The sequence below is a fragment of the Elephas maximus genome, chromosome 1 (assembly GCF_024166365.1).
Source record: "Elephas maximus indicus isolate mEleMax1 chromosome 1, mEleMax1 primary haplotype, whole genome shotgun sequence".
In the NCBI taxonomy this organism is placed as follows: Eukaryota; Metazoa; Chordata; class Mammalia; order Proboscidea; family Elephantidae; genus Elephas; species Elephas maximus.
Genome location: NC_064819.1, coordinates 42,960,543 through 42,974,850, shown reverse-complemented (window position 1 = coordinate 42,974,850; position 14,308 = coordinate 42,960,543). Strand labels below are relative to the sequence as shown.

Genomic DNA, 14,308 nt, shown 5'->3' with positions numbered 1-14,308 from the left:
AAATGACAACAACGTCAGAACAATTAAAGGAAGGAATAAACAGTATAGGTATAGAACTTTCTAATGGAGAGGAAGGCAAGGTGATACTAAGTAATAATAGACTGGTTCAAACCTAGGAAGATAAGGGTAAATTTCAAGGTAGCCACAAAGAAAGTTAACAAACCTACTCATCGAAATAAAAAAGAAAAACAAAGTCTCAATAAAAACAAAATCTACAAAAACAAAAGAAATGAAAAAGAAATCCATAAACAAAAGAAACTCAGCACAGGAGAGTAAGAGGAACAAAGAAAACATTAAAAACAAAAACCCAGTGCCGTCGAATCGATTCCAACTCATAGCAACTCTATAGGACAGAGTAGAACTGTTCCATACAGTTTCCAAGGAGCGCCTGGCAGATTTGAACTGCCGACCCTTTGGTTAGCAGCCATAGCACTTAACCACTACGCCACCAGGGCTTCCAAAGAAAACATTAGCACCACACACACAAAAAAAGATGACAGCAATTAACTCAAAAATAAAGAACAACAGTGGATCTGTGAAGCATCCCATAACATGGATGCATCTGGAGGACATTATGCTGAGTGAAATTAAGTCAATCACAAAAGGACAAATATTGCATGAGACCACTACTGTAAAAACTCGTGAAAAAGCTTACATATAAAAAGAAACAATATTTGATGGTTATGAGTGAAGGGAGGGGTGGGGATGGAAAAACTCCTAATAGACAATAGAGTAGCAGTAACTTTGGTGAAGGGTAAGACAGTACACAATACTGGGGATGCCAGCACAACCTCTACAAGGCAAGGCCACAGTAGCTACACAGACTCATCCAAACTCCCTGAGGGACTGAATTGCTGGGCTGAGGGCTGTGGGGACCACAGTCTCAGGGAACATCTAGCTCATCTAGCTCTTTATAAACTCCATAACAGAGTTTATAAAGAAAATGTTCTGCAGCCTACTATGGTGAGTAGCGTCTGGGGTCTTAAAAGATGGTCTTGAGCAGCCATCTAGGATACTCCACTGGTCTCACCCCTTCGGGAGCAAGGAAGAATGAAGAAAACTAAAGGCACAAGGGAAACTTTAGTCAAAAGGACTAATGGACCACGTCTGTCACAGCCTCCACCAGACTGAGTCCAGTACAACTAGATGGTGCCAGGTTACCACCACTGACTGCTCTGACAGGGTACACAATAGAGGGTCCTGGACAGAGCTGGAGAAAAATGTAGAATAAAATTCTAACTCAAAAAGAAAGACCAGACTTGCTGGCTGGACAGAGACTGGAGAAACCCTGAGAATATGGCCATCGGACACCCTTTCAGCTCAGTGATGAGGCCACTTCTGAGGTTCACCCTTCAGCCAAAGATTGAACAGGCCCATGGAACAAAACAAGACTAAAGGGGTGCACCACCCTGGGGCATGTACAGGAAGGCAGGAGGGAACAGGAAAGTTGGTAATAGGGAACCCAGGGTTGAGAAGGGAGAGTCATGGTGTTGTTAATCAATGTCATACAACTGTGTGTACTAACTGTTTGATGAGAAACTAGTTCGTTTTGTAACCTTCAACTAAAATTAAATTTTTAAAAAATGCAGCTTTGCCAAAAACAAAAAAAGATTTATTCCTAAGTATTTTATTTTCTTGGGGCCTTTTGTGAATGGTATTGATCTGGTGATTTCCTCTTCGAAGTTCTCTTTCTTGGTGTAGAGGAATCCAAGTGATTTTTATATGTTTATCTTGTATCCTGATACTTTGATGAACTCTTCTATTAGTTCCAATAGTTTTGTTGAGGATTCTTTGGGGCTTCTGTGTATAAGATCATATCATCTGCAAATAGGGATATTTTACTTCTTCTTTACCAGTTTGGATGCCCTTTATTTCTTTTTCCAGCCTAATTGCTCTGGCTAGGACCTCCAGCACAATGTTGAATAAGAGTGGTGATAAAAGGCATCCTTGTCTGGTTCCCATTCTCAAAGGGAATGCCTTCAGACTCTCCCCATTAAGGATGATGTTGGCTGTTGGCTTTGTATAAATGCCCTTTATTATGTTGAGGAATTTTCCTTCTACTCCTATTTTGCTGAGAGTTTTTTTTTTAATCATGAATGGGTGTTGAACTTCATCAAATGCCTTTTCTGCATCAATTGATGAGATCATGTGATTCTTGTCTTTTGTATTATTTATGTGATGGATTACATTGATTGTTTTTCTAATGTTGAACCATCCCTGAATACCAGGTATGAATCCCACTTGGTCATGGTGAATTATTTTTTTGATACATTGTTGAGTTCTATTCTCTAAAATTTTGCTGAGGATTTTTGCATCTACGTTCATGAGGGATAAAAAAACTAGTGATATTGGTCTGTAATTTTCTTTTTTTTTTTTTTTTTTTGTGGTGTCTTTACCTGGTTTTGGTATCAGTGTTACTCGGGCTTCATGGAATGTTTGGGAATATTCCATACTTTTCTATGCTCTCAAATACCTTTAGTAGTAGTGGTGTTAACTCTTCTCTGAAAGTTTGGTAGAATTCTCCAGTGAACCGTCCAGGCCAGGGCTTTTATTTGTTGGGAGTTTTTTAATTACCTTTTCAATCTTTTCTTTAATTATAGCTTTACTTACCTCTGTTTGTGTTAGTTTAGGTAAGTAGTGTGTTTCTAGAAATTTGTCTATTTCTTCTAGGTTTTCAAATTTGTTGGAGTACAATTCTTCATAGTATTCTGTTATGATTCATTTAATTTCAGTTGATTCTGTTGTGATATCACCCATCTCATTTCTTTTTTTTAATATAATTTTTATTGTGCTTTAAATGAAAGTTTACAAATCAAGTCAGTCTCTCAGATAAAAGCTTATATACAACTTGCTACATACTCCCAATTACTCTCCCCCAATGAGACAGCTTGCTTTCTTCCTCTACGCTCTCTTCGTGTCCATTTCCCCGGGTTCTAACCCCCCCTACCCTCTCATCTACCCTCCAGGCAGGAGATGCCAACATAGTCTCAAGTGTCCACCTGATCCAAGAAGCTCATTCCTCACCAGCATCCCTCTCCAACCCATTGTCCAGTCCAATCCATGTCTAAAGACTTGGCTTTGGGAATGGTTCCTGTCCTGGGCCAGCAGAAGGCCTGGGGGCCATGACCACCAGGGTCCTTCCTGTCTCAGTCAGACCATTAAGTCTAATCTTTTTATGAGAATTTGGGGTCTGCTCTCCTGCTCCCTCAGGGGTTCTCTGTTGTGTTCCCTGTCAGGGCTGTCATCGGTTGTAGCCGGGTACCATCTAGTTCTTCTGGTCTCAGGATGCTGTAGTCTCTGGTTCATGTGGCCCTTTCTGTCTCTTGGGCTTGTAATTACCTTGTGTCCTTGGTGTTCTTCATTTTCCTTTGATCCAGGTGGGTTGAGACCAATTGATGCATCTTAGATTTGCTAGCATTTAAGACCCCAGACACCACTCTTCAAAGTGGGGTGCAGGATGTTTTCTTAATAGATTTTATTATGCCATTTGACTTAGATGTCCCCTGAAATCATGGTCCCCAAACCCCTGCCCCTGCTACACTGGCCTTTGAAGCATTCAGTTTATTCAGGAAACATCTTTGCTTTTGGTTTAGTCTAGTTGTGCTGACCTCCCCTGTATTATGTGTTGTCTTTCCCTTCACCTAAAGTAAATCTTATCTACCATCTAATTAGTGAATACCCCTCTCCCACCCTCCCTCCCTCGCTCCTCTCCTAACCACAAAAGAATGTTTTCTTCTCAGTTTAAACTATTTCTCAAGTTCTTATAATAGTGGTCTTATACAGTACTTGTCCTTTTGCAACTGACTAATTTCACTCAGCAAAATGCCATCCAGGTTCCTCCGCGTTATGAAAGGTTTCACAGATTCCTCACGGTTCTTTATTGATGCATGGTATTCATTCTGTGAATATACCATAATTTATTTATCCGTTCATCCGTTGATGGGCGCCTTGGTTGCTTCTATCTTTTTGCTATTGTAAACAGTGCTGCAGATAGGCATGGGTGTGCATATATCTGTTTGTGTAAAGGCTCTTATTTCTCTAGGATATATTCCGAGGAGTGGGATTGCTGGATCGTATGGTAGTTCTATTTCTAGCTTTTCAAGGAAGTGCCAAATTGATTTCCAAAGTGGCTGTACCATTTAACATTCCCACCAGCAGTGTCTAAGTGTTCCAATCTCTCCACAGCCTCTCCAACATTTATTATTTTGTGTTTTTTGGATTAATGCCAGCCTTGTTGGAGTGAGATGAAATCTCACTGTAGTTTTGATCTGCATTTCTCTAATGGCTAATGATTGCGAACATTTCCTCGTGTATCTGTTAGCTACCTGAATGTCTTCTTTAGTGAAGTGTCTATTTATATCTTTTGCCCATTTTTTAATAGGCTTATTTGTCTTTTTGAAGTTGAGTTTTGCAGCATCATGTAGATTTTAGAGATCATATGCTGATCAGAAATGTCATAGCTAAAAACTTTTTCCCAGTCTCTAGGTAGTCTTTTTACTCTTTTGATGAAGTCTTTGGATGAGAATAGGTGTTTGATTTTTAGGAGCTCCCAGTTATCAAGTTTTTCTTCTGCATTCTTAATAACGTTTTGTATACTGTTTATGCCATGTATTAGAGCTCCTAATGTTGTCCCTATTTTTTCTTGCATGATCTTTATCATTTTAGATTTTATATTTAGGACTTTGATCCATTTTGAGTTAGTTTTTGTGCATGGTGTGAGGTATGGGTCTTGTTTCATTTTTTTGCAGGTGGATGTCCAGGAATGCCAGCACCATTTGTTAAAAAGACTGTCTTTTCCCCATTTAACTGTTTTGGGGCCTTTGTCAAATATCAACTGCTCATATGTGGATGGATTTATGTCTGGATTCTCAATTCTGTTCCACTGGTCTCTGTATCTGTTGTTGTACCAGTCCCAGGCTGTTTTGGCTACTGTGGCAGTATAATAGGTTTTAAAATCAGGTGAAGTAAGGGCTCCCACTTTGTTCTTCTTTTTCAGTAATGCGTTATTTATCTGGGGCCTCTTTCCCTTCCATATGAAGTTGGTGATTTCTTTCTCCATCTCATTAAAGAACGTCGTTGGAATTTGGATCAGAATTGCATTAAATGTATAGATTGCTTTTGGTAGAATAGACATTTTTGTAATGTTAAGTCTTCCTAGCCACAAGCAAGGTATGTTCTTCCACTTATGTAAGTCTCTTTTGGTTACTTGCAGAAGTGTACTGTAGTTTTCTTTGTATAAGTTTTACATCTCTGGTAAGATTTGTTCCTCAGTATTTTATCTTCTTGGGGGCTACTGTAAATGGCATTGATTTGGTGATTTCCTCTTTGATGTTCTTTTTGTTGGTGTAGAGGAATCCAAGTGATTTTTGTATGTTTATCTTGTATCCCGATACTCTGCTGAACTCTTCCATTAGTTTCAGTAGTTTTCTGGAGGATTCCTTAGGGTTTTCTGTGGATAAGGTCATGTCATCTGCAAATAGAGATACTTTTACTTCTTCCTTACCAATCTGGATGCCCTTTATTTCTTTACCTAGCCTAATTGCTCTGGCTAGGACCTCCAACACAATGTTGAATGAGAGTGGTGATAAAGGGCATCCTTGTCTGGTTCCCGATCTCGGTGGGAATGCTTTCAGGCTCTCTCCATTTAGGGTGATGTTGGCTGTTGGCTTTGTATAAATGCCCTTTATTATGTTGAGGAATTTCTTTTCTATTCCTATTTTGATGAGCGTTTTTATCGTAAATGAGTGTTGAACTTTGTCAAATGCCTTTTCTGCATCAATTGATAAAATCATGTGATTCTTGTCTTTTGTTTTATTTATGTGGTGGACTACATTAATTGTTTTTCTAATGTTGAAACATCCTTGCACACCTGGTATGAATCCCACTTGGTCATGGTGAATGATTTTTTTGATATGTTGTTGAATTCTACAGGCTAGAATTTTGTTGAGGATTTTTGCATCTACGTTCATGAGGGATATAGGTCTATAATTTTCTTTTCTTGTGGTGTCTTTACCTGGTTTTGGTATCAGGGATATGGTGGCTTCATAGAATGAGTTTGGTAGTATTCCATCCTTTTTTATGCTCTGAAATACCTTTAGTAGTAGTGGTGTTAACTCTTTGAAAGTTCGGTAGAACTCTGCAGTGAAGCTGTCCAGACCAGGGCTTTTTTTTGTTGGAGTTTTTTGATTACCTTTTCAATCTCTTCTCTTGTTATGGGTCTATTTAGTTGTTCTACCTCTGTTTTAGTTTAGGTAGGTAGTGTGTTTCTAGAAATTTGTCCATTTCTTCTAGGTTTTCAAATTTGTTGGAGTACAATATTTCATGGTATTCTGTTATGATTTGTTTAATTTCAGTTGGTTCTGTTGTGGTATTGTCCATCTCATTTCTTATTTGGGCTATTTGCTTCGTCTCCTGTTTTTCTTTTGTCAGTTTGGCCAGTGGTTTATTGATTTTGTTGATCTTTTCAAAGAACCAGCTTCTGGTCTTGTTAACTCTTTCAATTGTTTTTCTATTCTGCTCTAATTTTTATTATTTGCCCAAGGGCTTCTTTTGCTGCTGTCTTTCTATTTGTTCCAGTTGTAGGGTTAATGTTTTGATTTTGGCCCTTTCTTCTTTCTGGATGTGTGCATTTATTGCTATATATTGACCTCTGAGCACTGCTTTTGCTATGTTCCAAAGGCTCTGGTAAGATGTGTTTTCATTGTCATTTGATTCTGTGAATTTCTTTATTCTGTCCTTAATTTCTTATATAACGCAGTAGTTTTTGACCAAGGAGTTTATCAGTTTCCATGTATTTTTTTTCCTTGCTTTTTCTGTTATTGATTTCTACTTTAATGGCTTTATGGTCAGAAAAATATTTCAATGCTTTGGATTCTGTTAAGGCTTGCTTTGTGGCCTAGTATGTAGTCTATTTTGGAGAATGTTCCATGTGGGTTGGAAATGGAAGTATGATTGGCTGCTGTTGGGTGGAGTGTTCTGCATATGTCTATGAGATCACATTGGTTGATTGTGGCATTTAGATCTTTCGTGTCTTTATTGAGCTTCTTTCTGGATGTTCTGTCCTTCTCCAAAAGTGGTGCGTTGAACTTTCCTACTATTATTGTGAGGCTACTTCTCTTTTCAGTGCTGTTAGAGTTTGTTTTATTATTTTGGAGCCCTGTCATTGGGTGTGTAAATATTACTATGGTTATGTCCTGCTGGTGTATTGACCCTTTAATCCTTATCCTTTGTTGTGGATTTTGCTTTTAAAGTCTGTTTTGTCAGATTATTATTGCCACTCCTGGTCTTTTGTGAATGTTGTCTGCTTGACATATATTTTTCCATCCTTTGGGTTTTAAGTTTGTTTGTGACTTTATTATAAGGTGTGTTTCTGATGCTTTTTTATTCATTCTGCCATTCTCTGTCTCTTTGTTGATGCATTTAGTCCATTCACATTCAGTGTAATTATTGATAGGTATGAGTTTAGTGCTGTCATTTTGATGTCTTTTTTTGTGTGTTGTTGACAGTTCTTTGTTCCACTTAATTTTCTGTACTGAGTCATTTTTCTTTATGTGTTTTCTTTTCATCTTTTTAATTGCTGTTGATTTTGTATTTGCTGAGTCTTTATGTTTTTCTTGTTTTTTATTTTGATGCGTAGAATTGTTAGTTTCCTTTTTGGTTACTTTAATATTTACCACTATTTTTCTAAATTTTTCTGAGTTTAAACCAATCTTTTATCTCCTTATATAGCTTTGACTTCCTCTCCATGTGAAAGATCTATGATTACATTATTTAGTTCCCTTTTTTGTTTTAATGGTGTCATCTTTTACGTATTGACCTCTCTGTTTCCCTATTTTCTGTGTTTTAGCTTTGATTTATTTTTGTGACTTCTCTATCTGGGTTGATATCTGGTTATCCTGTCCTGTGTTTTACTCTTGGGTTTTTATCTGATGTTGCTGATTTTCTAACCAGAAGACTCCCTTTATTATTTCTTGTAATTTTGGTTTGATTTTTACAAATTCCCTAAACTTCTGCTTATCTGGAAATGCCCTAATTTTGCCATCATATTTGAGAGACAGTTTTGCTAGATTTATAGTTCTTGGTTGGAAGTTTTTTTCCTTCCAGGCTTTATATATGTCATCCCATTGTCTTCTTTCCTGCATGATTTCTGCTGAGTAGTCCGAGCTTAGTCCTATTGAGTCTCCTTTGTAGATGAATTTTTGTTTATCCCTATCTGCTCTTAAAATTCTCTCTTCATTTTGGTTTTGGCAAGTTTGATTATAATATGTCTTGGTGACTTTCTTTTGGGATCTACCTTGTGTGCGGTGTAATGAGCTTCTTGGATAGATATCTTCTTATCTTTCACAAAATCAGGGAAGTTTTCTGCTAACAAATCTTCACCAATTCTCTGTGTATTTTCTGTTATCTCCTCCTGTTCTGGTACTCCAATCACTTGTAGGTTATTCCTCTTAATAGAGTCCCACATAATTCTTAGGCTTTCTTCATTTTTTAAAATTCTTTTTCCTGATTTTTCCTCACATGAGTAGGTGTCAAGTGCTTTATCTTCAGTCTCACTAATCCAGTTCTGCTCCTATGATTTTCTATTAAGTTGTCTAACTCTGAAATTTTATAGTTAATCTTTTGGATTTCTGTTTGCTTTCTCTCTGTGGATTCTGGCATCCTGTTAAATTTGTCATTATGGTCTTTTATAACCTTCTTAAGTCTCTCTGTGTGTTCCTTGGCTTGTTCTGCATTTTGCCTCATCTCTTTTTTCCTCTCTTGAAGAACTCTGGTATTTCCAAGATGTGCTTTTCCTCTGGAAAGTTTTTTGATTCTTTGTTTTGGTCACTTCCTGAATCCATCATGGTTTGCCTCTTTATGTAATTTGATATTGACTGTTGTCTCTGAGGCATCAATAAGTTATTATGTTTATTTATTTTAGGTTTGCTTACTGTGTCCTAGCTTCTTGTTCTGTTTTGTTTTGATATGCTCAGATAGGCTGGTTGTGTGAGCTAGTTTGATTATGGGCATCTTTGAAGCTCTCACATCCTGTCACCAGGTGGTTAGAGCTGTTACTAGGTATGTGAGCCCAGGAGTCTGTTTACTTTTCTAGTATGGATTCAGCTTAGGTGTCCAGGTATTCGGTCACCAAATGCTTGGTGCAGGCTCTCACCTACAGAATTAGACTCGCAGGGATGATTGGAGTAGGCACAGGTATCTGGCTGCAGTATAGGGGCATGCACTGAAAAATGCAGGGGGCTGACAGCTGCCTCTGAGTGTCTGGGAGGAAAGAGCATCCTGTTCTCTACAGCATGTAGATGGGTGGGTTTTGCAGCCCAACTATGGGTACCCAGTGCTGTTGGTTGTAAGGATTGGGAGGCACCACTTATGCTTGGACCCCTGTTGTGGATTGCTAGGTGGCATGGGTAGAGCCACCAGTTCTCTGGTCCCTGATGTGGGTAGGTGAGGACCCTACTTAATAGGCAGGGTGGTGTCAAATGTCATGAATCTGCCATACTGCCTTATAGCTGATATAGTTGAAAATAGGCTTCAGGTATATACCCTGTTGTACTGTGCTAAGGAGGGCCTATGCTGTTGAAATGGGCCCACTCAGGCCTATGTAGGAGTGAAAGGCATTCAAAGTCCGTGGACCATTTACGCCTGTGTTTAGGCAAAGGGGCTGTGTTTTCCCTGAGTTCCTGGCTTAGGGGAGCTGGCAGATTATTTTTTCCTGTTTGTTACTTTGTTCCTTCTCTAATGCTGGGAGAATGGCTAAGGGTGCACGATGGGTCCTACTTCTGGCCCAGGAATGTGGCAATCGCTGAAGCTGGCCTGGACCTGGTGTAGAGCAGGAAGGGGGCAGGTAAATTGGAGACCAGTTCTTCCCTAAGGGTGTGTTTTTTTGCTCCTCGTGGTTGGTTAGACACATGTACTTATCTTTTGCTGATCGAGTGCCGCTTCTTGCTGGTTCTGGGTGGCTGAGCAGGCTCTCTGCTGCTCGGTCTCTCCCAATGTGGAAAACGCATCCCGAGTGCCACTGCTTGCCTCACTGTGCATGCCAACCGACCTAGCCTGCAAGGTGCCAGTTCCTGCTGGGTCAGGTCTGGCAACTCCTTGCTGCTTCTGAACTGTCTCTCCCTCCCTCTGCTGCTCAGTCCTATTCCTCAACTTTGCCTTTGATGTTCAGGGCTCCTAGATGGTCATATATAATTGACTCACCTGTTTTTTTCAGGTCTGTGTTGTAAGAGGGACCACATGAATCATCTGAGTACTCTGCCATTTGCCCCTGCCTCGAAATTTATTATTTTTTAATAAAAAATCCATGTAGTTACTTATAAGAACAAAAAATGTTTTCATAAGCCCAGCTTACGTGTCCTGGTATACGTACAAGGCTAGAACTCTATGCTAATTTACTTTTGAGCCTTCTAACGTACTTGGGTTAGAGCTGTCATTATTACCCAATTACAGTGACACTTTGAATCACATGATTTAGTCCACACATGTTACAAGCACTCACTCTTTTCATTGCTGCTGGTGCTTTTATAGTCGCCGACTTTGTCAAAATTTCTGGCGTTTTAGCCACAATATTGTAGTAATCAGTGTGAGGGGGTGATGTCATGACGTACCACACTGGGTGACACCAATCCTGGTGACACCACCGGACAGAGTAGAACTGCCCTATAGGGTTTCCAAGGCTGAAATCTTTATAGAAGCAGACTGCCACATCTTTCTCCTGTGGATCAACTGGTAGATTTGAACAGCTGACCTTTTCTGGCTAGCAACTAAGCAATTTAACTACTGTACCACCAGGTCTTCTTATACCTGCTACAACATGGATGGATTTTGAAAACATTATGCTGAGTGAAATAAATCAGACACAAAAGGACAAATAGTGTATGATCCCACTTATACGAAATATCCAGAACAGGCAACTGCATAGACCAGAGTTTATTAGTGGTTACAGGGGCTGAGGGGAGGGGAGATGGGAGTTACTGCTGAAGGGGTACTGAGTTTCTGTTTTTCAGTTGCTGTTGAGTGGATCCTGACTTGTAGCAACCCCATGTGTGTCAGAGTAGAACTGTACTCCATAGGGTTTTCAATGGCTGTGACCTTTGGGAAGGATATTGTGAGGTTTTTTTTTTCCAAGATGTCTCTGGGTGGACTTGAACCTCCAAACTTTTGGTTAGCAGCTGAGCACTTTAACCATCTGTACAACCCAGGGACTTGGAGTTTCTGTTTAGTGGGATGACAAACATTTGAAAATGGGTAGTGGTGATGGCAGCACAACATGTGAATGTAATTAATGTCATTAAGTTATACACTAAAAAGTGGTTAAAATGGCAAAGGTTTTGTAATACTTGTTTTACCACAGTAAAAAAAATTTTAAAGTAACATTTTACCATACCTGGGTAGTTTCTAGACTCTCTGAGTTCCCATGGGTGCAAGGACAGTGAATTATGTTCCCTTGACTCAACACTTTAACACCTAGGGCAACACCTAAAGCGCTAAAAGCAATCTTTTAAAAAAAAAAAGAACAAAAAACTGTGTCCTGCTAGCCTAAGCGAATGCTGCCAGCTTCCTGCTCCGAGGGGACACCTGGCTTTAGCTGCCTGTGTGTGACAGCACTTTGCTTGTAGGAGAAAGTGGTATTCTTCCTTCAGGCTCCACTTCTGTGACTGCTGTCCCCATTGCTGCGGTGGTTTGATTCGGGGCTAGGGGAGGGGAGTAAGCATTTTCTTGATTGCAATAATGTATTATAAAAGTATCCTTACTTATTAGGTGGTTTAGGAAAGCAGCCTGTCTTCTTCACAGGGTTGGATGTTGTCTAAAACACTCACCCTGGCTCCTCTGTCTTCTAGGCTTAGTGGCCTGTCACCTTTCCTAGGTGACAATGATGCAGAGACACTGAGCAACATCCTGGCCTGTAGGTGGGACCTGGAGGATGAAGAATTTCAGGGTGTCTCAGAGGAGGCCCGGGAGTTCATCTCCAAGCTCCTGATTAAGGAAAAGAGGTAAGCCGGGTTCAGTCCGTGCTCGTGGTTAGACTTAGGTCGAGGAGCCCCTGATTTGCTGTGGTGTTCAGTGCAGAGTTGTAGATAGAAGTAATGTGATGTCCCTGGTCTCCTGAGATCGGGACTACTTGGTCATTAGGCTTGAATGGGGCTGCCAAAAAGCTTCCCTCCTTCTGCCTTTCCATACGAGGCTCCAGCAAGCAAGGCCTCTCTTGGCCTCAGTTTACTCACCAACAAAATGAAGAGCTTGGGGTAAGTTATTGCTACAATGGTCCTTTTCACCTTTTAGAAGCACATATATGTTCTGTGTAACTGAAAACTTGGCTACCATTTCATTTGAGAGCTTATTATGTACCAGACTGTGCCAAGCGTTTTATAGACATTATCTCTTTTAATCATTAATGATGGTGATAGATGACCATTACTGTTTTATGGATGAAGCACAGAGACACTAAGTAATTTGCCTACGATCATATGGTAGTAAGCAGCAGAGCTAATGATCAAACACAAGGCCCCCTTCCCCCAAGTCCATACCCATAACCATAGGTGTCACATTACCTTCTATTTTCTGTCATGCCAAAGCCTCATTGATTCAACTTTCAGTGGGTGAAAAACAGTGATATAGACATATAGGGGCTTGCATTTTAGAATTACAGAGGAGAAAGGACATTGTGACTCACCTGTCGAACACGCTGCTTGAGGTTGTTTTATACTGAAAACATATCATGGTAGATAATATTCAGATACCGTTTTTTGCTTATTATCTTTACGGCTTTTAAGTCATTAATAAACATGACCACACCAATAGATAGGAGGGTACACAGGGGTCAGAGGATGCGGCATGTGTAATAGTCTGGCCCAGTACCTGACTCTCAGGAGCTTCATTCATTCCAGCATGCAATTGATTATCTATTATATGCCAGGAAAAGCATCTGGGGTGTCGAGAAAAGATGTACGAAGTCCAGTCCCCGCTTTAGGTAACTTACTATCTAATAAAAGCAAAGGTAGAGTGTATTGACAAGGGCCAGAACTGAGTCCAAAGGGTGAAGAGGACCTAGTCACGCTAAGAAGGGCCAGAACTGAGTCCAAAGGGTGAAGAGGACCTAGTCACGCTGAGAAGAGGGGCAATTAACAGATACTTGTTTTTTTTGTGTTTATCTTTGAGTTGGAATTGACTTGATGGCAATGTTTTTTTTTTATTTGTGTTTACGGAGCCCTGGTGCTGCCCTGATTAAGAGTTACAGCTGCTAACCAAGATGCTGACAGTTTGAATCCACCAACTGCTCCTTGGATTGGGGCAGCTCTACTCTGTTCTATAAGGTCACTATAAGTTGGAATTGACTTGAAATCAGTGGGTTGTGTTCTTTATCCTTAAAGGAAAGGCACAATAACAGTAATGTTACTATTGTTAATATTATTTGCACATCACTGTAGCCCAGGAAAGGAGCCCTGGTGGTGCAGTTGTTAAACACTCGGCTGCTAACTGAAAGGTCGGCGCAGCTCAAACTCACCAACCACTCCGTGGGAGAAAGATATGGCAGTCTGCTTCTGTAAAGGCTATTGCCTTGGAAGCCCTATGGGGCAGTTCGACTCTGTCCTACAGAGTCACTATGCTTTAGAATTGACTCTATGACAACAAGTTTTACCTGTAGCCCAGGCAGTAAACAGATGGAAAATGTCAACGTTACAGTATCCTTGGAAGATGAAAAGCCCACATTTACTGAGAGTCTTTTATGCATCTTGTGAATTAATCCTTCAGATAATCCTATGGTGCATGGCTATTGTTTTCTTTGTTTTACAGGCGAGGAAACTGAGCCTGAGTGCAGTGAGGCAGTCCCACGGCTAGGTCAGAGCAGACCCTGCCCTGCCCACTCCTCCAGTCAGGGGGTGTCCTTAGATTCCACAGAAGCATCAAATACACCCTGGGGTGAAGTGAAGCCTCACTGTTAGGACTGGTATTTGAATGAATCTAGGACCAGAGCCAAATATCACCATCATGGAATAAAGTTCTGGAGTACAAAAATAAGACTGAAATTTTTATGAAAAATGTAATGATTAGTACAGTTTTATTGCTAACTTTTAAACAGTCAATTTTTAAAAGTTTGACATGATCAGGTGGAGGAATAATAATTTTCAGCAAGCAAAATCAGCTGTTAGGATGCTTCTGGGGGTTCAATACTGAAAATTTGTGATATGGAACAGAATCTCACTTCAACTGAAATTGGCTAAGGATTGGAGATTTTGTTTTATTACCTCTGCCCATATGTTGTTGTTAGGTATGATCAAGTCAGCTCTGACTCATAGCGACCCTATGTATC

The 14,308-nt window shown here is 40.0% G+C and overlaps 1 protein-coding gene across 1 annotated transcript in view; it reads left to right on the top strand.

The window, feature by feature from the left end:
• MYLK4 (myosin light chain kinase family member 4) overlaps positions 1-14,308 on the top strand; it is a 136,683-nt gene that overhangs the window by 116,031 nt on the left and 6,344 nt on the right. The window contains exon 10 of the mRNA XM_049882441.1: positions 11,838-11,990. Within this exon, the coding sequence (XP_049738398.1) occupies positions 11,838-11,990 (153 nt within the window). The remainder of the gene's footprint in view (positions 1-11,837; positions 11,991-14,308) is intronic.